Source organism: Thamnophis sirtalis, unplaced genomic scaffold (genome assembly GCF_051295495.1).
Source record: "Thamnophis sirtalis isolate CommonGarterSnake01/CBP01778 unplaced genomic scaffold, rThaSir2_p1.2 scaffold_18, whole genome shotgun sequence".
Taxonomy (NCBI): domain Eukaryota; kingdom Metazoa; phylum Chordata; class Lepidosauria; order Squamata; family Natricidae; genus Thamnophis; species Thamnophis sirtalis.
The window spans coordinates 55,607-79,145 of NW_028261398.1; the positions used below are offsets into that span (position 1 = coordinate 55,607).

At 47.2% G+C, this 23,539-nt stretch overlaps 1 protein-coding gene across 1 annotated transcript; it reads right to left on the reverse strand.

Moving 5' to 3' along the window:
* Window positions 1-6,482: 6,482 nt before the first annotated feature.
* On the reverse strand, window positions 6,483-22,244 carry LOC148042285 (SLAM family member 6-like). The gene is made up of 4 exons (XM_087703015.1): window positions 22,117-22,244; window positions 19,106-19,426; window positions 10,118-10,390; window positions 6,483-6,824 (listed from the first exon to the last, which is right to left on the reverse strand). Exons 1-4 carry the CDS (start codon window positions 22,169-22,171, stop codon window positions 6,613-6,615), a joined length of 861 nt encoding a protein of 286 aa, XP_087559141.1. The 5' UTR covers window positions 22,172-22,244; the 3' UTR covers window positions 6,483-6,612.
* Window positions 22,245-23,539: the final 1,295 nt, after the last annotated feature.

The window sequence follows — 23,539 nt, forward strand, 5'->3', positions numbered from 1 at the left end:
CACTCCCATCTGGTCACATGGGCAGCAAGCCACTCCCACAAAGGAGGCCACACCCACAGAGTAGGTTCGAACAATTTTTGAAACCCACCACTGGTATTGGGGGTGGGCTTCTCCTTTTTCCACTGGTCATTCCTGGCAAGATTGGCTTTTCAAGGGGGTGGGCTTGCATGACATGACCAAAGCAGGACAGCCCCTTTTAGAGATCTCGGCCCCCCAGTGATATTTTTGGTGAGGTTTCTGGTGAGGCCTTTCTCCTTTTGGCCTTTTTCAGCGTCCCAAGTTTCCCAGCCATAAAAATAGAATAGAAATAGAATTCTTTGGCCAAGAGTGATTGGACACCCAAGGAATTTCTCTTCGGTGCATAAGCTCTCATTGTAATTTAGTTTAGTTTAGTTTATTGGTCTTGTATGCTGCCCACTCCCGAAGGACTTCGGGCAGCTTACAATAAAAAAGGGAAGGGGATAAATAAACAAAACAACACTTTAAAATTCGCAACATTCACAGTTTCCGTAGGACTGGATGTTTCACAAGTCCCCCGGCCTGCTGGAGCAGCCAGGACTTGGTGGCTTTGCGGAAGGCTGGGAGGGTAGTAAGGGTCCGGAACTCCACGGGGAGGTCGTTCCAGAGGGCTGGAGCTGCAACAGAGAAGGCTCTCCCCCGGGGGGGTCGCCAGCCGACATTGGCTGGCAGATGGAATCCGGAGGAGACCTAACCTGTGAGATCTGATCGGTCTAAGGGAGGTAATCGGCAGGAGGCGGTCTCTCAGGTACCCAGGTCCGATGCCATGTAGGGCTTTATAGGTGACGACCAGCACCTTGAAGCGGGTCCGGAGACTAATGTACATAAAAGCCATGTGATAAATTATGATCATAGCCATCCTAAATACTTTCATCATGCATCAAAAGTTTCAACACTTAGTGATAGTCATAGGATACTGTTCTGACCCCCACCTTGTCCGTTCAGAAACGAAAGCCAAACAGAACGTTTGAAGGAATGTTTTTTATCAGTCCCGGCTCTTGCTGGCTGCGAGCCCAGAATAAACACAGATAAGCATGCTGGCGGTAAGTCTCACAAACTTAGGCAATGCAAACAGGCTTCCCACTTCTCCAAGTTGCTTTAAGTTCATTCATGAACGTGAACAAGAACGTTGACTTCTGCAACCCGGGCGTGGCACCAGCAGTCTCTTTATACTCAGGCGAGGATCCCTATGAGCAACAGCTGCTCGCAATCATCTCCTGTATTTCCTACTTTGTCCTTTACTCTGAGTAGACCTAAACCTGCTTGCCTCCTGATACAACTTCCAAATGCTTTCAGGAACATTCCCTTTGATCCAATGCTCTGCCACCACCTGGTGGCCAACCAGTCTCTCCTCGCCCTGCTCGGCGTTGACACCCTGTCCAGGGTCCTCCACCTCCTCCAAGGCCAACTCATAAGACCCCTCACTGTCGGAGTCTGGTGACAGCTCCAACGGTTCCTGCCGGGCCACAACAGGATACTAAAGAAGCAATCAACATAAACCCTACTAGGATACTAAATAAAACTATAAATCATAAAGATACGAGCAACAAAGTTATAGCCACAAGCAGAAAAGGAGATAGGTAATAGGAAGGATGAGAAGAATAATTGTTGTAATATAACTCCTTGTGTAGGTGTGGGTCACCCATGGCCCAGTTCATACCAGGGCATGTGGAGCCACGCTGAACCACACAGGAGAAAACAAACTCCTAAAACTCCATAACATCCTGATAGTTCATAACATAACATCCTGAGATGTGCCCTACCAATGACGCCCAGGATTTGACCATATATAGACAGAACTTCCCTGAGCAGTAGATTAGAAATTGTACTTTTACAGGCTGTTTTTAAGCACATGCTGATTGCTCCTCCTGCCTTTGTCCTATCTCAATAAAAGGGGCTCTCAGACCCCCAATCTGGGTCGCTCCATCCCGAGAAAGGTTGTGTCTTGTCTTTTCTCCACATTGGCCTCATGGACGACCCACGGGAACATCACATTTGGTAGCAGAGGATGGTAATACAGTCTTAGTAAATAGTTTGACCATGTTGTGGGAATTAGTGCAGAGGGCAGAGAGATTATTTAACAGAGGGATAGCATGGGGGGGAAATTGTCCTTGTGTCTAGTTGTCCCAGTGTACCCTCATTTTGAGGGTAGAAGTTGAAACCGTTTGTGTCCAGGATGCGAGGGGTCTGTAGATATTCCCACAGCCCTCATTTTGACTCGTGCAGTTTACAGGTCCTCAATTGTCTTTTTCTGCAGTCCTAACTGTTTGTTGAAGCCTGTGTCTGTCTTGTTGGGTTGCAAAGCCAAACCAGACATTTACCGAGGTGCAGATGACAGACTCAATAATACCTTGTGGTACGGCTGGAACAATCGTGAACTAAACACACTCGAAATTGTAGAAATGTTGGTAGGTTTTAGGAGAAACCCTCCTGCATTGTGCCACCTCTTTTAATACTAGACAACACAGTATCAACAGTATCAACCTTTTAAGTTTTTAGGTTCTATCCTATCTCGGGACTGGACACCATCATCAAAAATGTCATCAAAAAAGCACAATAAAGAATGTTCTTTCTGCGCCAATTCGGGAAGCTCTCAGAGTGCCTAAAGAGCTGCTGATTTAGTTTTATAGAGCAGTGGTCTCCAACCTTGCCAACTTTAAGACCTGTGGACTTCAACTCCCAGAGTTCCTCAGCCAGCTTTGCTGGCTGAGGAACTCTGAGAGTTGAAGTCCACAGGTCTTAAAGTTGCCAAAGTTGGAGATCACTGCTATAGAGGAAGGAAAAATTATGGCATTTATTAAACTGCATTTGGTTGTGAAGCTGATGCCTTTACTCTTCCAGATGTTATCCATGCAGTTTTTAACAGAATGACAGAGTTGGAAGGGACCTTGGAGGTCTTCTAGACTAACCCCCTGCTCAAAGAGGAGACCTCCAGACCATTCCGGACAAATCTCTCCTTAAAGGCCTCCAGTGCTGGAGCCCTTCCAACTTCTGAAGGGAAGCTGTTCAGCTGTTGTGACTGACGGGAAGTATCTCCTTCGTTCTAAGTAGGGTCCCCCCTCTGATGAGTTTCTATCAGCTGCTTCTTCCAAGCGCCGTAGGCCTCCGGATCTCAGGGCTGCAGTCACAGGGGGTCACAGGGGGTATTTGGGGGGCTGAGGTCCCACTTCCTCTGCCCACAGAGAAAGCGTGCCATCTGGAGGACCCAGGGGTTTGCTGGGGGTCCCTGGGGGGCAAAGAACTAAGGAACACATGGAGTCCCAAGTCATTTAATACAGTAGTCCTTGGAAGGGCTGGACTAGATGACCTACAAGGTCCCTTCCAACTCTTGTTGGAAGAGCCAAGGTGGCGCAGTGGTTAAATGCAGCACTGCAGGCTACTGCTAGATCAGCAGGTCAGCGGTTCAAATCTCACCGGCTCAGGGTTGACTCAGCCTTCCATCCTTCCGAGGTGGGTAAAATGAGGACCCAGATTGTTGGGGGCAATATGCTGACTCTCTGTAAACCGCTTAGAGAGGCCTGAAAGGCCTATGAAGCGGTATATAAGTCTACTGCTATTGTTATTCTGTTCTGTTCTGGCTTATAACCAGTTGTGGGAGTGACCTCTCCTGCGCTACTTAGGACCTGGGTTTCAAATTCCTATGCCCCCTCCCCCATTTTGGCAACTGGTCCCCATTTATGGCCATTTATAGTGTCCTCTGATCCTATGACGGCAATTTGTTCCTGGTTTTTAGTTTCTGGCAAAAAAAAAATGCTTACTGCAGACGATGGATTCGCTTAGTGACTGCCGCCTTCACTCAATGACCATGGCGATTTACTTAATAACTGCTGCACAAAAGTCATAAAATCAGGCGCTCTCAGGGGTGTGTGTGACCCGCTTAATGACCAGCATGACTTACAACAAAGTTCCAGGCTGAGTTGCCGTTGTAAATCAAGGACCATTTGCGATGCCCTCTGGGCAACACAGGAGAGCCAGTTAGGAGACGTTATTGTGCAGGGATTTGGATGGCAGAGGTTCCCTGCCAGATGAAGGGTGAAAGAATCCACCTGCGAAGCTCTCCAACCACCAGATCATCCCATCTGTGGTGATGCAGGCTGTAAGGCAAAACGCAACTTCCACCGACTGCTTTGAACTTCTCCACAAAGAGTGGAGAAGGAACTGAACGCTGCAGAAGCTCTTTCTTTCTTTCTTTCTTTCTTTCTTTCTTTCTTTCTTTCTTTCTTTCTTTCTTTCTTTCTTTCTTTCTTTCTTTCTTTCTTTCTTTCTTCCTTCCTTCCTTCCTTCCTTTCTTCCTTTTTTCATTTAAAGTTTTTTTATTTTTTCATTTTCATAACCTATAATCACATGTATCCTATTACATAGCCATCATCGTATTGTATTATTAAATGTTTACATCAAATTCACCTTACCATCAACTCCCAAAAACAATTATTGGCTCTTCTGCACTCCATACACCATATTTGTATCTTATCCATCACTTTCTTTTCCTTCCCTCCTCCTCCTCCTCCTCCTCCCCCCCCTCCTCCTCCTCCTCCTCCCCCCTCCTCCTCCTCCTCCTCCTCCTCCTCTTCCTTACCTCCTTTCTTCCCTCTGTCATCCTTCTCTACTTCCCCTTCCTCTCTCCTTCTCCTCTCTCCCATTTCCACTCCTTCTTTCTCTCCTCCTCTCCCCCCTTGTCCTCTCTCCTATCTCTCTCTCCTTCCCTTACCTCTCTACTCTCTTCCACACTCTTCATCTCATTTACATGGTGTATTTCAACCCCTGAGTGAGCTCCATTTTATGTTGATGGTATTTATAATTCCTTTTCAATATACATATGTAATTTTAAAATATATCTTCCTCCTCCTTTTTTAAGAAATAGAACAAAAAAGTATACATGTATAGTCATTGTGCCTTTAAGCTGAATATAAGAAAGAAGTAATTGAGAAGCTAGCTGAAAATTGGAAAACCAAAGTTATGCATAGCCAATACTTGAAAAGTATTGAAGGCAAAGCTGACCAAAAGCTAACTTGGAACTGGTTAAGATCAGGGGCACTGAAAAAAAAACAGAAGGCTTTATTTTGGCAGCTCAAGAACAAGCCTTAGCCACAAACTACATGAAGGCAAAGATTCAACATGTTACTACCAACAGCAAATGTCGCCTCGGTAATGAGAAAGACAAGACAGTCAACCACTTGATCAGTGGATGCAGCAAAATTTCACAAACTGACTACCTACAATGCCATGACCCTGTTCCTAAGATCATACCATAAGATACACAGCTGGTATAGTTAACTGGACACAAGCTGATTTGGACCTTTTGGACCGAAAAACCAGGAAACTAATGACAATGCACTACAGTTTACATCCACGTGGTGATACTGATAGACTATATCTGCCCCGAAAATCAGGTGGCAGAGGATTATTACAAGTGAAGCAAACAGTTGAAGAGGAAAAACATGCACTGGCTGATTATTTAAGAGAAAGTCAAGAACATCTATTAATGGAAGTAAAGAACAAAAATCTACTGAAGGCCCAACAGACGAAACAAGAATACAGAAAAGATGTGATAAAATCAAGAATGAAGAGTTGGCAGAACAAAGCACTGCATGGCCAATTTCTGGAAAAAATAAAAGATAAAGTGGACAGTGAACAAACTTGGTTATGGTTAACAACAGGTACATTAAAGAAAGAAACAGAGTCACTAATCCTGACTGCGCAAGAACAAGCTATCCGCACAAATGCCATTAAGGCCAAAATCGAAAAATCCTCTGATGATGCCAAATGCAGACTTTGCAAAGAAGCTGATGAAACTGTTGATCACATACTCAGCTGCTGTAAAAAAATCGCACAGACTGATTATAAATTGCGGCACAATTCAGTAGCGCAAATGATCCATTGGAATTTGTGCAAAAATTATAATATTAAAACAGCAACAAACTGGTGGGAACATCAGCCTGAAAAAGTCACCGAAAATCAGATGGTCAAAATCTTGTGGGATTTCCGTATACAAACCGACAAAATACTGGCGCATAATACACCAGACATCACACTGCTTGAGAAAAATAAGGTCACAATCATAGACATCGCAATACCAGGGGATAGCAGGGTTGCCGAGAAGGAACATGAAAAAAATCGCAAAATACCAGGACTTAAAAATTGAAATTTAATGACTATGGCACAAACCAGCAGTGGTAATTCCAGTGGTAATTGGCACACTGGGTGCTATTCCAAAAGCACTGGAATTACATTTAAAACAGTTAAAAATTGACAAAATCACCATCAGTCAAATGCAAAAAGCTGCACTGCTTGGATCTGCACGCATATTACGAAAATACGTTACGACGTCCTAGGCCCCTGGGTGGGGCCCGACTAGTAACCAATGCCAAATCCGGCGAAACAACTGGCCGCTGTGATACAATTGTATAATAATAATACATGATATTATAGCTGCTGGTTTGAGATCTGGATTATGGCAAGAACCGGCTAGGCTGTGTTTCAGAAAAGGAAATCTGAGGTTAGGAGACCAGGGGAGGTGGAGATCCTTGGAAGAACCTGTGTGAATGTTTATTACTTTGTCCACATGGGAAGCCCCCTCCTCACAGCTCCTCTTTCTCATCCAGGTGGCTGTGGTGGCGGAGGAAGAGGGTTTTCTGGGTCCAGCTGGGCTCCTTCAGCAGTCCTGGAGGGAGCGGTGCTTGGAAACTGTGGATGTGTGGTGCGACATGGCATCAGCCATATCATAACCACAGCAATGATGCCAAATAACATAGAGAGACCCACAATCATGAATCCGGTGTCCTTTCTGTTCACGAATCTCTTTTGTTCTGGTGAAAGAAGCAGAAGGTGTATTCATCATTCTTGCACGAACAGGATAATTGTATGAAACCTTTCATTGGTTTATTCCAAAGATTTCCTAGAGTACAATTCTATTGTGGTTCGCCTCAGTAATAAATCCACAAACCTCAAAAAACAAGACAGAGTGCAGAGAAGATCAACAAAATCGATGGAGGGTTTGGAAGCTAAACTATAGGATGAACAATTGAGGGAACTGGGAATTTGAGGGGCTGCCACAGAGAAGAGGGGGATCAACTGATTCACCAAAGCCTCCGCAGGGGTTCCCTGGTCTCCTCTCCTTTCAGGAGGGAGCGGGTCACCCTAAACAGGGCAGCTGGGCAAGATTCCGCTGACGCAATAAAAGCGGAAAAATGCGTATATTTTGCCACCCGTATCGCCACTAGGTAAGTCCTAATAAAGGCTCTTAATAGTGATCGATCAGATTCAGAGTTACTAGCCCTCCAACGTCGCTCTAGGCGTCTCTTTTGGCGCTTCGTCTCCCGGAGTTCCTCGGTAAACCAAGGTGCCCTCCTGGATCCACTGCCGCAGAGCGATCCACATAGTGACCAAATTAGCGAAATACTGTGGACATAATAGATGTCAGCAAGGCATTCAACAAAGTAGACCACAAACTACTTCTTGGTAAGCTAGAAAAATGTGGGATAGATAGCTTCACCTCCAGATGGACTCGCAACTGGCTGACAAACCGTACTCAACGAGTAGTCCTTAATAGGTCCAAGTCTACATGGAGAGAAGCAAGCAGTGGAGTATCACAAGGTTCCATCTTCAAGTTATTTTCATAAATGACTTAGATGAGGAAATAGAAGGGGAACATCAAATTTTCAGATGATACTAAGCTGGCAGGAATAGCTAACAACCTAGAAGATAGGCTGAAGATCCAGATGGACCGTGACAGGCTTGAACCCTGGGCCCTAGCTAACAAAATGAAATTCAATGTAGAGAAAAGTTAAGTCCTACACGTAGGTAAGAAAAATCAAAAGTACACATATAAACTGGGTGAAACCAGGCTTAATAGCAGTGACTGTGAGAGGCATCTTGGAGTCTTAGTGGACAACCAGCTAAATAGGAGCCAGCAGCCAAAAAAGCCAATGCAATCCTAAACTGCATTAACAGAGGGATACAATCAAGATTAAGTGAGGTTCTAGTACAACTCTATAAAGCCCTAGTAATACCACACTTAGCAAAACTGCATCCAGTTTTGCTCCCCACACTATAAAAAAGATGTGGAGACTCTGGAAAGAGTGCAGAGAAGAGCAACCAGGATGATGAGGGGACTGGAGGCTCAAACAGATGATGAATGGTTGCAGGAACTGGGCCTGGCTAGTCTAGGGAAGAGAAGGACCAGGGGAGACAGGAGAGCATCTTCCAATATTTGAGGGGCTGCCACAGAGAGGAGGAAGAGGGTCGAGCTACTTTCCAAAGCACCCAAAGGCCAGACAAGGAATAATGGATGGAAACTGAACAAGGAGAGATTCAACCTAGAAATAAGGAGTAACCTTTTGACAGTGAGAATGATCAACAGGAGCCCACAACTTCTGAAGGAACAGGAGTTGCCTTCAGAAGTTGTGGGAGCTTCATCCCTGGAGGCTTTCAAGAAGAGACTGGACTGCCATCTGTCAGAAATGGTGTAGGGTCTCCTGCTTGAATGGGGACTTGGGCTTGATGATCTACAAGGTCCCTTCCAACTCTGTTAATCTGATCCCACTCCGTCCCACAAGGCCCAGTGAAGGGCCAGAACTTGATGGAGATTCCCGTGGCACGACAAAACCGCGGTCCACTAAAGCGCGCCCGATTAAAGCGCGTCGCTGACATCATCATCAGCGTGACAACAACGACCACGGAGAAAAAAGGGCGCTTAAAAAGCGCTTTTAAAGCAAGCCGATTCACGTAAAGGGTTAGGTTTAGGGTTAGGGTTAGGGTTAGGTTTAGGGTTACGTTAAGCGTTAGGGTTAGGTTTAGAGTTAGGTTAAGGGTTAGCGTTAAGTTTAGCGTTAGGTTAAGGGTTAGGTTTAGGGTTAGGTTAAGGGTTAGGTTTAGGGTTAGGTTTGGGGGGGTTAGGTTTAGGTTTACGCGTTAATTTTAGCTTTACCGCTCACAGCGTGCTTTTTTCGTCGCGCTGTGATGACGTCAGGTACGCGGTTTCGTCGAGCGCGCTTTAGTCGACCGCGGTTTTGTGGTGGAACCGGAGATTCCATAAGGCCAAAAGGGAGGGGTCCTTCTTGGGCACACAGAAAAGGCACATTTCCAGGAGAACATTTCAGGGCGGGCACCTGGAATGGGTCTCCTCTGTCAGCTCTGGTGGGATGGGCAGGTGTGATCTGAGGGACGGAGACTCCTGCCCATGTCTTCTGGGAGGCCCTGTTATTCCGCAGGCATTTATGCTGTTGTTTTTTTTTGGGGGGGGGGCAAAGAAGCTGGGCAGAAATATCTCCTTCCTCAGTTTTTTTCCTTGCACCATCACTCTGCTGAACCCTTACTCATTCTGTAAGTGTATTTACTCATGTAGTATGGTTGTACTGTGTCCCCAGCTCCACCTGCCCTTCCAGAAGCTGCCCCCTGCATCTCTCTGTGGACATTCTCAGTCATTCCGATCATGGTTCTCTCAAAGGTCTTTCTACAGGTTGCCCCTGAAGAAGGTTCTTGGATGAGAAGCATTTTAAAGGGGGGAAAAAAAGGAAGGAAATCCAGTTGCCTTTCGAAAAAGCATCTTTAGGACAACTGTGACCTGGATGATTGAATATCTCCATAGACCAGTGTTTCTCAACCTTGGGAACTTGAAGATGTCCGGACTTCAACTCCCAGAATTCCCCAGCCAGCGAATGCTGGCTGGGGTATTCTGGGAGTTGAAGCCTGGACATCTTCAAGTTGCCAAGGTTGAGAAACACTGCCATAGACAGTCATCTAGCAAGGTTATGAAGTCAAGTGTCTGTGGAGATTCCCAATTATCCAGGTCATGGTTCTCCCAAAGGTCTTCCCTCAGGTTGTCCAGCTCTTGGGTGAGAACTGGAACCTTTTCAAGGGAAAAAAACAACAACAGGAAGTCCAGGGGCCTCTTGGAAATATCTCCTCCATAATTTATGAATTGAGTAGAAGGAAATGTTGCATTGCTTCGGGGGATGTGATTTGTTGGCCAACTGCAATCCTTGTATTCCACAGTCATCGTGGAGAGCTGCTCCTTCCTCAAACCTCACCCAAGACCAGCCCTTGTCAGGTTTCTTCCCAGCCAGCCCCCATAAAGAGCCCCGTAAGGAGATGGACTTACTGCTACAGGCTTCTTTGAGCAGCATGGTTCTGGATACCTTGCTAACGGGGTTTTCCGCCTTGCAGCTGACCTCCTGCTCAAAGATTTCCCTGCTGGTGTAATTGATGGAAAACAAACTCCCCTGGATGACCCCAGAGGCGACTCCCTCTGCCACAAACCACTGCACCTTCAGCTTGTCCTTCCATTTCTCCACCGAGCAGTTCAACTGCAACGATTTGGTCCGACCCCTTCTGATGATGCAGTCAATGGACAGGTCCGCGCTCTGCAAACGTTCTGAGCAGGAGACAGAAAGGACAGGAAGTGAAAGATTTAAAATAGCAATAGCAGCAGCAATAGCAGTTAGACTTATATGCCGCTTCATAGGGCTTTCAGCCCTCTCAAAGCGGTTTACAGAGTCAGCATGTCGCCCCCAACAACAATCCGGGTCCTCATTTTACCCACCTCGGAAGGATGGAAGGCTGAGTCAACCCTGAGCCGGTGAGATTTGAACAGCTGAACTGCAGAACTGCAGTCAGATTCAGATTCAGATTCAGATTTAATTTATTTGTATGCGGCCCTTCTCCGGGAGGGACTCAGGGCGGCGAACAACTCAAAAGGGAAAAGGGGATACAAACACAATACATATAATTAAAATACACAAGAGTCATACAGCCATACAAGTCGAGAGAGGAGGGGAACTCATCAACTCCAGGCCTGCCGGCACAGCCAGGTTTTGACGGCTTTCCGGAAGGCCTGGAGAGAGGTGAGGGTCCGAATCTCCGCGGGGAGTTCATTCCAGAGGGCCAGAGCTGCTACAGAGAAGGCCCTCCCCTGGGTAGTAGCCAGATGGCATTGGCTGGTGGACGGAACCCGGAGGAGGCCGACAATGTGTGATCTAATGGGTCTTTGGGAGGTAATTGGCAGCAGGCGGTCTCTCAAGTACCCAGGTCCAATACCATGAAGGACTTTATAAGTGACGACTAGCGCCTTGAAGCGTATCCGGAGACCAATCGGTAACCAGTGCGGCTCGCAGAGGATAGGTGTAACGTGGGTGTACCGAGGTGCACCCACAATCGCTCGCGCGGCTGCATTCTGGACCAGCTGAAGTCTCCGAATACTCTTCAAAGGCTGCCCCATGTAGAGCGCATTGCAGTAGTCCAGTCTTGAGGTCATGAGGGCGTGAGTGACTGTCGCGAGTGCCTCCCGGTTCAGGAAGGGGCGCAACTGGTCAGCTGAAGTGGCCTGCAGTACTGCATCCTAACCACTGCGCCACCTCGGCTCTTGAAGGAAAATGAAGGAAAACCCTCCCACCAGGAGTGGCTTAAGGGAGGGTTTTCCCAGGGCCCTTGAGGCCTCGAAACCCAGAAGAAGGAAGCCACAAGAGCTTTTTCCTCTGCCCTGACCTACTCTTGCTTCCTATAGACTGTGCACAAGACAGCCTGGCCAACCTCATCAAAATAACAGAATAACAGAGCTGGAAGGGGTCTTAGAGGTCTTCTAGTCCAACCCCTTGCTCAAGCAGAAGGCCTTATACCACTAAAAGGTTAGCGATGGCTAACCTTTTTCTCCTCGCATGCTGAAATCGCGCACGTGTGTTAGCCCACGCCCATAGTGCAATGCGCCCACCCCCTGTGCATGGATTCCTGCCACTCGCTCTCCCTGTGCATGTCCGCGCAACCTCCCCTTCCCCTCCTGTGCATGCACGTGTATCTACTGCATGCGTGGCAGAGACCTAAAAATCAGCTGGCCAGTGGGAAGTGCACACGCATGCGAGGAGGAGCTGAGTTGGGCAACTGCTCTCGTGCCCACAGAGAGGGCTCCATGTGCCACCTGTGGCACAGGTGTCATAGGTTCGCAATCATGGCCCTTTACCATTCCAGATAAAGTCCAGTCTCTTTTTAAAAGCCTCCAGTGATGGCGCACCAGAATGCCTGGAAGGAAGCTGTTCCACTGTGTCTGCCCCCCCTAAGATCCCATAGATACGATACAATACAATAGCAGAGTTGGAAGGGACCTTGGAGGTCTTCTAGTCCAACCCCCTGCCTAGGCAGGAAACCCTATACCGTTCCAGACAAATGGCTATCCAGCATCTTCTTAAAGACTTCCAGTGTTGGGGCATTCAAAACTTCTGGAGGCAACTTCTGTCCCACTGATTAATTGTTCTAACTGTCAGGAAATTTCTCCTCAGTTCTAAGTTGCTTCTCTCCTTGATTAGTTTCCACCCGTTGCTTCTTGTCCTGCCTTCAGGTGCCTTGGAAAATAGCTTGACTCCCTCTTCTTTGGGGCAATCCCTGAGATATTGGAAGACTGATGTCATGTCTCCCCTGGTCCTTCTTTTCATTAAACTAAACATACCCAGTTCCTGCAACAATTCCTCATATGTTTTAGTCTCCAGTCCCCTAATCCTCTTTGTTGCTCTTCTCTGCACTCTTTCCAGAGTCTCCACATCTTTTCTACATCAATTCCTTTTCTTTTTAAACATTAGATCCCTCTGGGGATGCAGCCATTCTGGCAGGGAAGGACGGTGGGGGGAGAACCAGGAAACCATGTAACATTTGCTCTGCGCTTTCTGCTCTGTTGCTTAGATGTACCTGCTTGGGAATAGAGGGGAGAGCGGGAGGGAGGGGCCATCTGTTTTGTCTTAACTAACTCCAGCAGAGAAAGATCCAGGAAAAGGTGTGGCCCGTCTTGGAATGGGCACCCCTCCCCAGGAAAGAACTGCAAAGCTCCCTTGGCTTTGCCAACTTCTATAGGCAGATTATTCCCGGGTTTGGCAAATTGCCCCTCCCCATCACTAACTTGTTGAAAACAAAAGGGGTGGACGAGCCAAAAGTCCATCCAGCCTCTAAACTGGACCCTGGAGAGCTAAGCCACATTCAGAAAAAGAAAGAGGCTCTTCCAGCGGTACGAATCTGGACCCATAGGAACCTTTTGTCATTGAAGTTGGGTCCAGCAAGGTAGCCATGGGGGCAGCCCTCCTGCGAGAAAATGAGGAAGACAAGCTGAAACCAGGCGCTTACACCTCAAAAAAGCTAACAGAGATAGAGCAGCGCTGGGCGGTGTGGGAGGAAGAAGCTGCTGCAGTCTGGTGGGCTCTTCTCACTTCTCCCCACCTTCTGGAAGGGAGCAAAAACGCCTTCCAGGTGTTGGCAGATCACAAGAATCAAGACTCCATGGAGGCTTTCCCCTAAACAGGTGTGTTGGGCTCAACACTTCCAATGTTTTCATTTCCCCCTCCACTACCTGCCGGGAGGGGAGAACTTCTTAGCAGACTATAATAGTCTCCAGATGTTCCATGCAGGAGGGGCTACCCTGGGTAGAGGGTAAGATACACGTATCAGTCAGTCAAATACTAAGGACTATGCAAACATTCCATGGCTCCAAATAGGCTGGGCACTTTGGATTGGTTAACCCGCCCCTCCCTAAAAAGACTGTTTTGGTGTCTGTCCCTCAAGAAGGACATCGGAAGCTACGTAGCCAACTGCCCACCTGTGCAGCGGCCAAACGGAGGCAAGGGAAAACGCCTGGCCCTTCAGCACCCTGGACAGAGATGCCCGCGGAGTTCATTGAAGAACTGCCCATGTCCTCTAGGTGGAGCCAGACCTCTTTTCAAAGCAGTGCTAGAAGATCCTTTGATGAAGTTTTTCTTACATCACATATATCGACTGCCTGGTGCCCCGCAACGCATCCTTTCCAAGTGGGGTAACGGTGCCCAATTCACCTCAAAGGCCTGGAGGGCATTTCTGAAACTTTTAGGGACAGGTTAGGCTCTGAGTTTGAGTTGTCATCCTCAAATGGATGAGGGGATACAATACAATAGAATAGAACACAATAGCAGAGTTGGAAGGGACCTTGGAGGTCTTCTAGTCCAACCCCCTGCCTAGGCTGGAAACCCTATACTGTTTCAGACAAATCCAATCTCTTCTTTAAAAAATTCCAGTGTTGGGGCATTCACAACTTATGGAAGCAAGTTGTCCCACTGGTTAATTCTTCTAACTGTCAGGAAATTTCTTCTCAGTTTTAAGTTGCTTCTCTCCTTGATTAGTTTCCACCCATTGCTTCTTGTTCTACCCTCAGGTGCTTCGGAGAATAGTTTGACTCCCTCTTCTTTGTGGCAACCCCTGAGATATTGGAAGACTGCTATCATGTCTCCCCTAGTCCTTATTTTCATTAAACTAGACACATCCAGTTCCTGCAACCGTTCTTCATATGTTTTAGTCTCCAGTCCCCTAATCCTCTTTGTTGCTCTTCTCTGCACTCTTTCTTTTACAATACAATAGCAGAGTTGGAAGGGACCTTGGAGGTCTTCTAGTCCAACCCTTTGCCTAGGCAGGAAACCCTACATCCTTTCAGACAAATTGATGTCCAATCTCTTCTTAAAGACTTCCAGTGTTGGGGCATTCACAACTTCTGGAGGCAACTTCTGTTCCACTGATTTATTGTTCTCACTGTCAGGAAGTTTCTCCTCAGTTTTAAGTTGCTTCTCTCCTTGATTAGTTTCCACCCATTGCTTCTTGTTCTGCCCTCAGGTGCCTTCGAGAATAGCTTGACTCCCTCTTCTTTGTGGCAGCCCCTGAGATATTGGAAGACTGATATCATGTCTCCCCTAGTTTTTCTTTTCATTAAACTAGACATATCCAGTTCCTGCAACCGATCTTCATATGTTTTAGTCTCCAGTCCCCTAATCCTCTTTGTTGCTCTTCTCTGCACTCTTTCCAGAGTCTCCACATCTTTTCTACATCGTGGAGACCAAAACTGAATGCCGGATTCCAAGTGTGGCCTTTCCAAGGCCTTATAAAGTGGCATTAACCCTTCACGTGATCTGGATTCTCTGTTGATGCAGCCTAGAACTGTGTTGGCTTTTTTGGCAGCTGCTGCACACGGCTGGCTCCTTTTTAAATGGTTGTCCACTAGGACTCCAAGATCCTTCTCACAGTTACTACTATTGAGGAAGATACCACCTGTGCAATTTTTTTTCTTGCCTAAATGTAGAACCTGACTCTTTTTACCATTGAACGACAAACCTGGTTTTGGAGGAGAACCTTAGATCAGGGCTGTCAAACTTGATTTCATTGTGCATCAGGGTTGTGATTGACCTCAGGGGAGGTGGGGTGGGCATGGCCAGCTCAACGTCCCTTGTGTTGGGGCACCTGTGGCATCTGCCAGCGAAAACAGGCTCCTAAGATCTGTTTTTGACTGTGATGGCTTCCTGTAAACCTCTGCCAGCTAAAACAGAACTCGGGCTCCATTTTCACTGGCAGAGGCACTGGGGGTTGGTCCTTTGCTGATTCCAGAGAGGCCCCGTGGGCCAGATCTAAGCTCCCCATGGGGTGAATGTGGCCCCTGGGCCTTGAGTGTGACACCCCTGCCTTGGATGCTTTATTAACTAACAACAAAACAATTGGACCCACCTTCTGCCATGTGCTGAAGTCCCTTACAACAACACTGTGTGCACCGACACTGGTTCCACTCCTTTCCAAGTGGCCACAGGACGAGAGTTCAACCCAATGTTGCTAGGGAACCCACCATCCCCTCCTTAAAGGAGTGGGTCAATCCAATTAAAAACCACACGTTATTTTTACTAGGTATAAGTACTGACTTTACAGTGGTAGAGACTAACTTGATTCTGCACCTAATAACGGCAGCAAGACTGTTGGTGGCGCAATACTGGAAGAAGGAAGACTTGCCTTCAATTCAAGAATGGACATTGAAAGTGACAAACTTAGCCGAGATGGCTAAAATATCGGCATATCTTAAAGACCACTCAAATGAGAGATATAAACGAGACTGGAAAAAATGGATTGACTATATACAAAATAAATATGGGACCAAGAAATTCCAGTTAGCCTATGCTTAAGATCAGGAATGATTTAAATTGTTTAAAGTTAGCTTAGCAAGAAGAAGCTAAGATCAATGTAGAGATGTTATTAATTTCTTAATTTCTTTTTTCTCAATAGATTTTAGACTGTGTTTGTTAAAAATCTATACCGTGTATGGGTTCTGGGAAGTCGGGGGGGGAGGAGGAGGGGGATTGGGGGGTTGGGTGGAGGGAGGGAGGGATATACATTAGGCTAGACACAATGTGTTAGATCTCAATGCAATGTGACTTCACATGTATACTGTTTTTCTCTAATTTTTCTTTAAAAATAGGATAAGCCAAATGCATTAAAACATAGTGGAAATACACCGAGGGGAGTAGGAGTAGGAAAGAAGAAAGATGGGTAGAGAGGGATGGGAGAGGGTGGGGGGAGAAGCGAAAAGGGAGGGGGGGGAGCAGATCTGGAGAGAGGAGTGGTAGATGGCGACAGGAAGTAGGGTAGAGGGGGATGATGGAGGGAAGATAGAAAGTTGGAGGGTGGTGGAAGAAAGAGGTGTATGGAGGATGGAAGAGGTATATTGGGCTTTTATTTTCTGGGGCATTGTCAACAAGAGGAATTGATGCAATTACTGTTTAATACTGTATGGGGTATACATGTGAGTGTATGAAAATGAAAATAAAATATACTAAAAGATGAAAAAAAAAAACACCACCCGGCCAGTAGTCCAGAAAGCCTTAGATCAGTGTTTCTCAACCGTGGGGACTTTAAGTCCTGTGGACTTCAACTCCTGGGGGATTCTGGGAGTTGAAGTCCACAGGACTTAATGCCTCCAAGGTTGAGAAGCATTGCCTTAGATGAAGCCAATGTCACTGACAAAGCCCAAGCTGATAAAAAGAGAATAGAACCTAAACCCTTTAACATTGGGGAGTGAGTATATATTTCAACCCAGTTTCTACAGCCTTTGCAACCCTCCAAAAGGCTAGGGCTTTCCCCTATTACACGCATCATAAATCCAGTTAAAAAAAACCTTGGTCCAGCCGGCATGGCTGGTAGCACCTCGTAAGGTCCCCTTTCCAGGGTTACAGGAGCAGAGGGTCTATGGCAGTGGTTCCCAAACTTGGCAACTTTAAGACTTGTGGACTTCAACTCCTAGAATTCTCCAGCCAGCAAATCAGCCCTCAACAGAAGCTACCCTGGGCCTGCACAATTTTTAGTCCTTCCTAGCTTGGCCCAGCTTATTTTCTTTCGGAGGTCCTAAGATTTCTCGCTCTTCGTTTATTTTCTCCAGAGGTGCCACATCGGCAGCTTGAATGGGTGCTTCAAGCTCAGTCTGGACGAAGGTATCCGGGGATTGTTGATGGCCTTTGGTGGAAGTGGGTTGTTGGGTGGGCAGAAGAGACCCCCTCCCTCTCCACAGAGGACCTAGCAACTCTATCCCAGTGGTTCCCAAACTTGGCAACTTTAAGACTTGTGGACTTCAACTCCTAGAATTCTCCAGCCAGCAAATCAGCCCTCAACAGAAGCTACCCTGGGCCTGCACAATTTTTAGTCCTTCCTAGCTTGGCCCAGCTTAGTTTCTTTCAGAGGTCCTAAGATTTCTCGCTCTTTGTTTATTTTCTCCAGAGGTGCCACATCTGCAGCTTGAATGGGTGCTTCTATTCTAGGAGTTGAAGTCCACAAGTCTTAAAGTTGCCAAGTTTGGGAACCACTGGACTATGGTTTTGAAGGCAGAAGAGGGCTCTACGCCCCAACGGCAGATCAAGTGGGAGAACTATCTTCTAGGAGAAGGGAAACTCTGATTAGAAACCTCCACTGCCTTGTAGCTACATCCACTCCTGGAAACGGCTTCAGGAGTCAACCTCCAGGCAAAATGGAAGGAGTTTGTGACTGTGTACAACCACATTCTGGTGACTCCTGCGACGCAGCTGGAACCAATCGTATCAGCTCTGCCGCTCCGTTGGACTATTTCAGTGACGTGGAGAGGGAGGATCTGCTGCTTGGGTAACAGTCTATCCTCCATATTAATCTACCCAGGCCTCGTGCTCTGGAGAGGACACTCCCGCTCTGACCTCTTTCCAAAGCAAGATACTATCGTCTTTTGAGGCTGCCAGGTGCCAATGCAATGCAAATCCAGTTAGGATAGAATTACAACTTCCTTAAGGCAAATCCACCCAGTGTCCCAGTGTCTCACTGCAGCCTGTTGAAGCCTGAAATCACCCCACCGCAACTTGGTGGCTTCTGATGTTCCCTCCCAAAGATTGGCCAATTACTCCATCTCTCAGGCTGGGGGGGTGAAATTATACGCCCCTCAGAGAGGGTCCGCAATTTGGGAGTCCTCCTGGATCCCCAGCTGACTTTAGAACACCATTTGTTGGCTGTGACCAGGGGGACCTTTGCCCAGGTTCGCCTGGTGCACCAATTGTGACCCTACCTGGATCGGGAGGCCCTTCAGACAGTCAATCACGCCCTTGTGATCTCAAGACTGGATTACTGTAACACGCTCTACATGGGGCTGCCCTTGAAGAGTGTTCGAAGACTTCAGTTAGTCCAGAATGCAGCTGCGCGAGCGATTGTGGGTGCACCCAGGTACACCCACGTTACACCTATCCTCCGCGAGCTGCACTGGCTACCCATTAGTCTCCGGACCCACTTCAAGGTGCTGGTCGTTACCTATAAAGCCCTACATGGCATCAGACCTGGGTACCTGAGAGACCGCCTCCTGCCGATTACCTCCCTTAGACCGATCAGATCGCACAAGTTAGGTCTCCTCCAGATTCCATCTGCCAGCCAATGTCGGCTGGCGACTCCCTGGGGGAGAGCCTTCTCTGTTGCAGCTCCAGCCCTCTGGAATGACCTCCCCGTGGAGATCCGGACCCTTACTACCCTCCCGGCCTTCCGCAAAGCCACCAAGTCCTGGCTGCTCCAGCAGGCCGGGGGGCTTGTGAAACATCCAGCTCCACGGAAACTGTGAGTGTTGCGTTCTTTTTAAAGTGTTGTCTTTGTCTATTTATCCCCCTTTCCCTTGTCTATTGTGAGCCGCCCGGAGTCCTTCGGGAGCGGGCGGCATACAAGACAAATAAATAAATAAATAAAATAAATAAACTTAGAAAGATCTCCCCTCAGCCCAAAACGAAGGAGCTCATGAGAAAACGTTAAAGCCCCTGGATTACTCAGAAGGTTAGTTGCTTACTGTAAACTTTCAGGTCAAAGTGTTCGTTGATCGATTCCGAACTTTTTAACGCAATGTTTGCTGTGTATCGGTTACTGTCCTCTTGCTTTAGGTTGCTGAACTGCAGATTACGGCAGTCCCTGGCGGAGTGGATGCGCTCTTTAAATTCTTGGTGGGGGATGAAAATTTTGCAGGGGCTCATGGGGGCCACCAGGGCGAGAGTCCTGAACCCGTTGTTTTTCTCATTCCTGGACCAGGAAATGGTTACAAACGGTTTTGATTCATTGAGCTGGAAAGTGACGGATTCCCCCAGAATGCCATTCAGTTGGGTGGCCAAAGTTTCTGTGAGAGCCAAGAGAAGACAAAAGAAGCAAAAAGTGACACAACTATCCAAGGCAACTTGTTTTTTTTTTAATTAGACACTTCAACAAAATAAACAAATACAAAGATCAATGGGAAAAAAGATTTAAAGCAATCGCAAAGCCCTTAGACGTATATACCACTTTGCAGTCCTTTTACAGCCCTCTCTAATTGGTTTACAAGGTCAGCCTATTTGCCCCCAACAATCCGGGTCCTCATTTCACCCACCACGGAAGGATGGAAGGTTGAGTCAACCTTGAGCCTCGTGAGATTTGAACTGGCAAATTGCAGGCAGCCGGCAGGCAGCAGAAGTAGCCTGCATTACTGCACTTTAACCACTGCACCACCCACATATCATAAGAAAGAACACACGATAGATGATAAATTGGGGGTTTTAAATATTGTGAAGGTTAGGGCTTTTTAACTTTTCATTAATTAGTTGTAAATAGTTAAATATATAATATCTCATATTAAAAATATTAAGGATCACTGTTGAACTGCTGGTCAACAAAATATAAATCACTGAATAGTGTTCCATCCATAGAAGCAAGAACCGATCCTGATTTTGGTATTTCATTTATTTAACTTATATCCCACCTTTATTATTTTTACAAATATAACTCAAGATGGCAAACACACTCCTCCTATTTTCCCCACAACAACCCTGTAAGCCCAATATCACTTAGCCCTTTTCTGGGAGGACTTGAACTCACCACCTCCTGGTTTCTAGCCTGGTTCCTTCACAAACTGACTCTTGTAACATTAAAATGTAGATTCTATCAGAGGTGGGTTCCTACCAGTTCGCACCTATTCGGTAGAACCGGTTCATCAAATCTTCCGAACCGGTTAGAAGAGGTTCCACCAGTGGACCCGGAAAGCAGGCCTCACCTACAGAAGAGGTTCCAAAATTTTTTGAAACCCACCACTGGAGGAGAGAGATACACACACACACACACACACACACACACACACACACACACACACAGAGAGAGAGAGAGAGAGAGAGAGAGAGAGAGAGACAGACAGACAGACAGACACAGAGAGAGAATCACATAGAGCAGTGATGGCGAACCTATGACACGCGTGTCAGTGCTGACACGCGTAGCCATTTGAGGTGACACGCACAGGATTTCATGTGATTCATCCTCGGCTCCTGCACGGCCGCTGAGGATGAAAGAATCTGTGCTGGAGGAGGGGGGGGCGGGATGTGTGATCTCCCACGCCCACACTCACTTAATGTATCGCCGCCGCCCCTTTCTGAGTGCAGGGGCTGCTGGTAAGGCGTGCGTGCCGTGCGCACACACGTCATCAGCGCGGCGAGGGAGGACCCGCAGGAGAGGAGCGCGGGAACAGTGCGCGCCTCTCTCCAGTCAGGCCGGCACAGAGAGTCTTATGTTTTTGTCGAAGTGACACACAACGCGAGTTATGCTCGATTTTTGGCCGATTTTTGACACACCACGCCAAAAAGGTTGCCCATCACTGACATAGAGAGACACAGAGGGAGGGAGGTAGAGAGAGGCAAAGACACACACACACACACACACACACACACACACACAAAGACTCACACAGAGAGAGAAAGAGAAAGAAAAGAAGAAAGAAAGAAAAAGTGAGAGAGAGATGAAAGAAAAAAGAAAAAAGGGACAGAGAGACCAAAGGAAGGAGAGAGAGAGAGAGAGAGACAGACAGACAGAGAGACAGACAGACAGAGAGACACAGAGAGAGAATCACATAGAGAGACACAGAGGGAGGGAGGGAGGGAGAGAGAGGCAAAGACACACACACACACACACACAGACTCACACAGAGAGAGAAAGAGAAAGAAAAGAAGAAAGAAAGAAAAAAGAAAGAAAAAGTGAGAGAGAGATGAAAGAAAAAAAGAAAAAAGGGACAGAGAGACAAAAGGAAGGGGGGAGAGAGAGAGAGAGAGAGAGAGAGGGAGAGAGGGAGGGAGAGAGAGAGAGAACACATGGCCGGTAAGCCATTCCCACCAGGTCACATGGCAGGAAGCCACTCCCACAAAGGAGGCCACACCCACAGAGTAGGTTCAAAAAAAATTTGAAACCCACCACTGGATTCTATGCACATATAAGCCCAGATTTTGGATGTGGTATCAGTTAGGTATTATGCCACAGACTATTATAGCTTAAGAAATCTCCAGTTAACTTTTAAGTCAGGACATTGTTGGGAACATAGAAGCATTTTCCATTCATTCATAGAAGGGATTAAGAGTTGTTGTTTCTAAGAAAAGGCAAGTAGCACCTATAAAGGTAATTCTGCCTACTCTGGGGAGATAAACAATTTGGCAAAATTGAATATCCTAGGTCAGTGTTTCTCAACCTTGGCCACTTGAAGATGTCCAGACTTCAACTCCCAGAATTCCCCAGCCAGCGAATGCTGGCTGGGGAATTCTGGGAGTTGAAGTCCGGACATCTTCAAGTGGCCAAGGTTGAGAAACACTGTCCTAGGTTGACACTGGAATCAAACTTTTCGGACTTGTTTCATTCACGTAGGAACTATTTCCCGCAATTCTTGAGCTGTACAGCATTACTCCCAAGTGTGGCATCCTGATTGCTCCAGTTCTGAGCCTCGACTGGGAGGGAATGTAGAAGGACCAAACTCCCCCACCACCACACACCCACATACACAATCGAAACCGTCACAGAAGTTACCAGCTTGGAAGTGAAAAAGTAGGAGTGTCAGCCAGAGAGCATCCTGGTGTGGCATGCCAGGCACTTTCCTGCTTGGGTTCAAGCAAAGCAAAGACCAGGTCCCTGCCACTGGTGGCTCCCACTGGCCCCTCTTGGCTGAGACCTCACAATCCAGTGACTCAGCCTGCATCGTATGCAAATGACTTACCTGGAGGGGGACTAGGTGAAGCTTCCCTGCCCCAAATTTGCTCCTGGGAGTTTTGGCTTCTTTCGAAACTTTGGGTCAAACCTGAAGCGAACCTGGCTGGAGGCCATCTTGGGGGCTTCATGATTGCCACCAGGCCAAAGACGGGGCAGGGAGTGGGGTGGGTCAATAGATATTGTGGTCTGGTCTCCAAAACAAAAACTTTCTTGTGGGAACCAAGGTCATTCCAGCAGGGGCCTGAGAGAGAGAGGAAGAGGGGGGTAACCGAGCAACTGGCCAGCACCTCTATTGGACACTGCGACTGATGACCTGGGGGGGAGGGGGGCAAGGGAAAACTTTCGCTTTTTAATTAGTTGAAAACTGTGGGAACTTTCAGAGATGGTTGTCACCAGTTGTACCAATATGATGTGTCCAATAAAATTGTTCTTTGAGGAATCTACCTGGCTTTGGAGTTCTGCTTTCGGTGGGTGCATTACTTAGAATGCTGGATGTATTTTGCAGGCCAACGTTTTCAAGGCAGAACCTCACCCTTGCTTGTCCAGGAAGGGCTGGCACTGCCTCCCTCCGGCAATTTCTTTCTTCAGCTGGTACAAAACTTCCTAGATGGAATATCTGTTCTGACCGAGGCTTCCTGATACAGTAAAATGCACACAATTAAGTCCAAGTTAAGAGCCGAGGTGGCGCAGTGGTTAAATGCAGCACTGCAGGCTACTTCAGCTGACTGCAGTTCTGCAGTTCGGCTGTTCAAATCTCACCGGCTCAGGGTTGACTCAGCCTTCCATCCTTCCGAGGTGGGTGAAATGAGGACCCGGATTGTGTGGGGGCAATATGCTGACTCTGTAAACCGCTTAGAGAGGGCTGAAAGCCCTATGAAGTGGTATATAAGTCTAACTGCTATTGCTATTGCTATCAAAACCCTCTTTTTATTTCAAAGGCTGCGAATTATATTCATTCACAGCCCATAATGAGTTCCAAATAGTAGTAAGGAGTTCTACAGCAGGCTGCCAAAGTCCTTCGGGATAAGGCTGATAAGCACCAGCCTTTATTTTCTTTGAAAACGCTGCCAAAGACTTAATTGGCCATTATCTCGGCAAGGCCACATGGAGCACAGAGTCCAAACGGAGTCTCAGAAGGTAAACTGACCAGCATGAACCAAGTTGCTTCTTGCAAAGGCTCACGTGCCTTTGCCCCTCCTTTATGGCCTATGGGAGGAGCCTTACTCCCAAGTTGTCCCTTCTG

Bases quoted from the DNA above. Each gene is read 5' to 3' on its own strand.
- LOC148042285 (XM_087703015.1), bottom strand. From the start codon at position 22,171: ATGCCACACCAGGATGCTCTCTGGCTGACACTCCTACTTTTTCACTTC. The intron at 10,391-19,105 runs GTAAGCAACTAA...TCTCCTGCTCAG, and splicing joins CTTTGACCTGAAAGTTTACA to AACGTTTGCAGAGCGCGGAC. The intron at 6,825-10,117 runs GTAAGTCCATCT...TTCTTTCACCAG, and splicing joins GCTCAAAGAAGCCTGTAGCA to AACAAAAGAGATTCGTGAAC.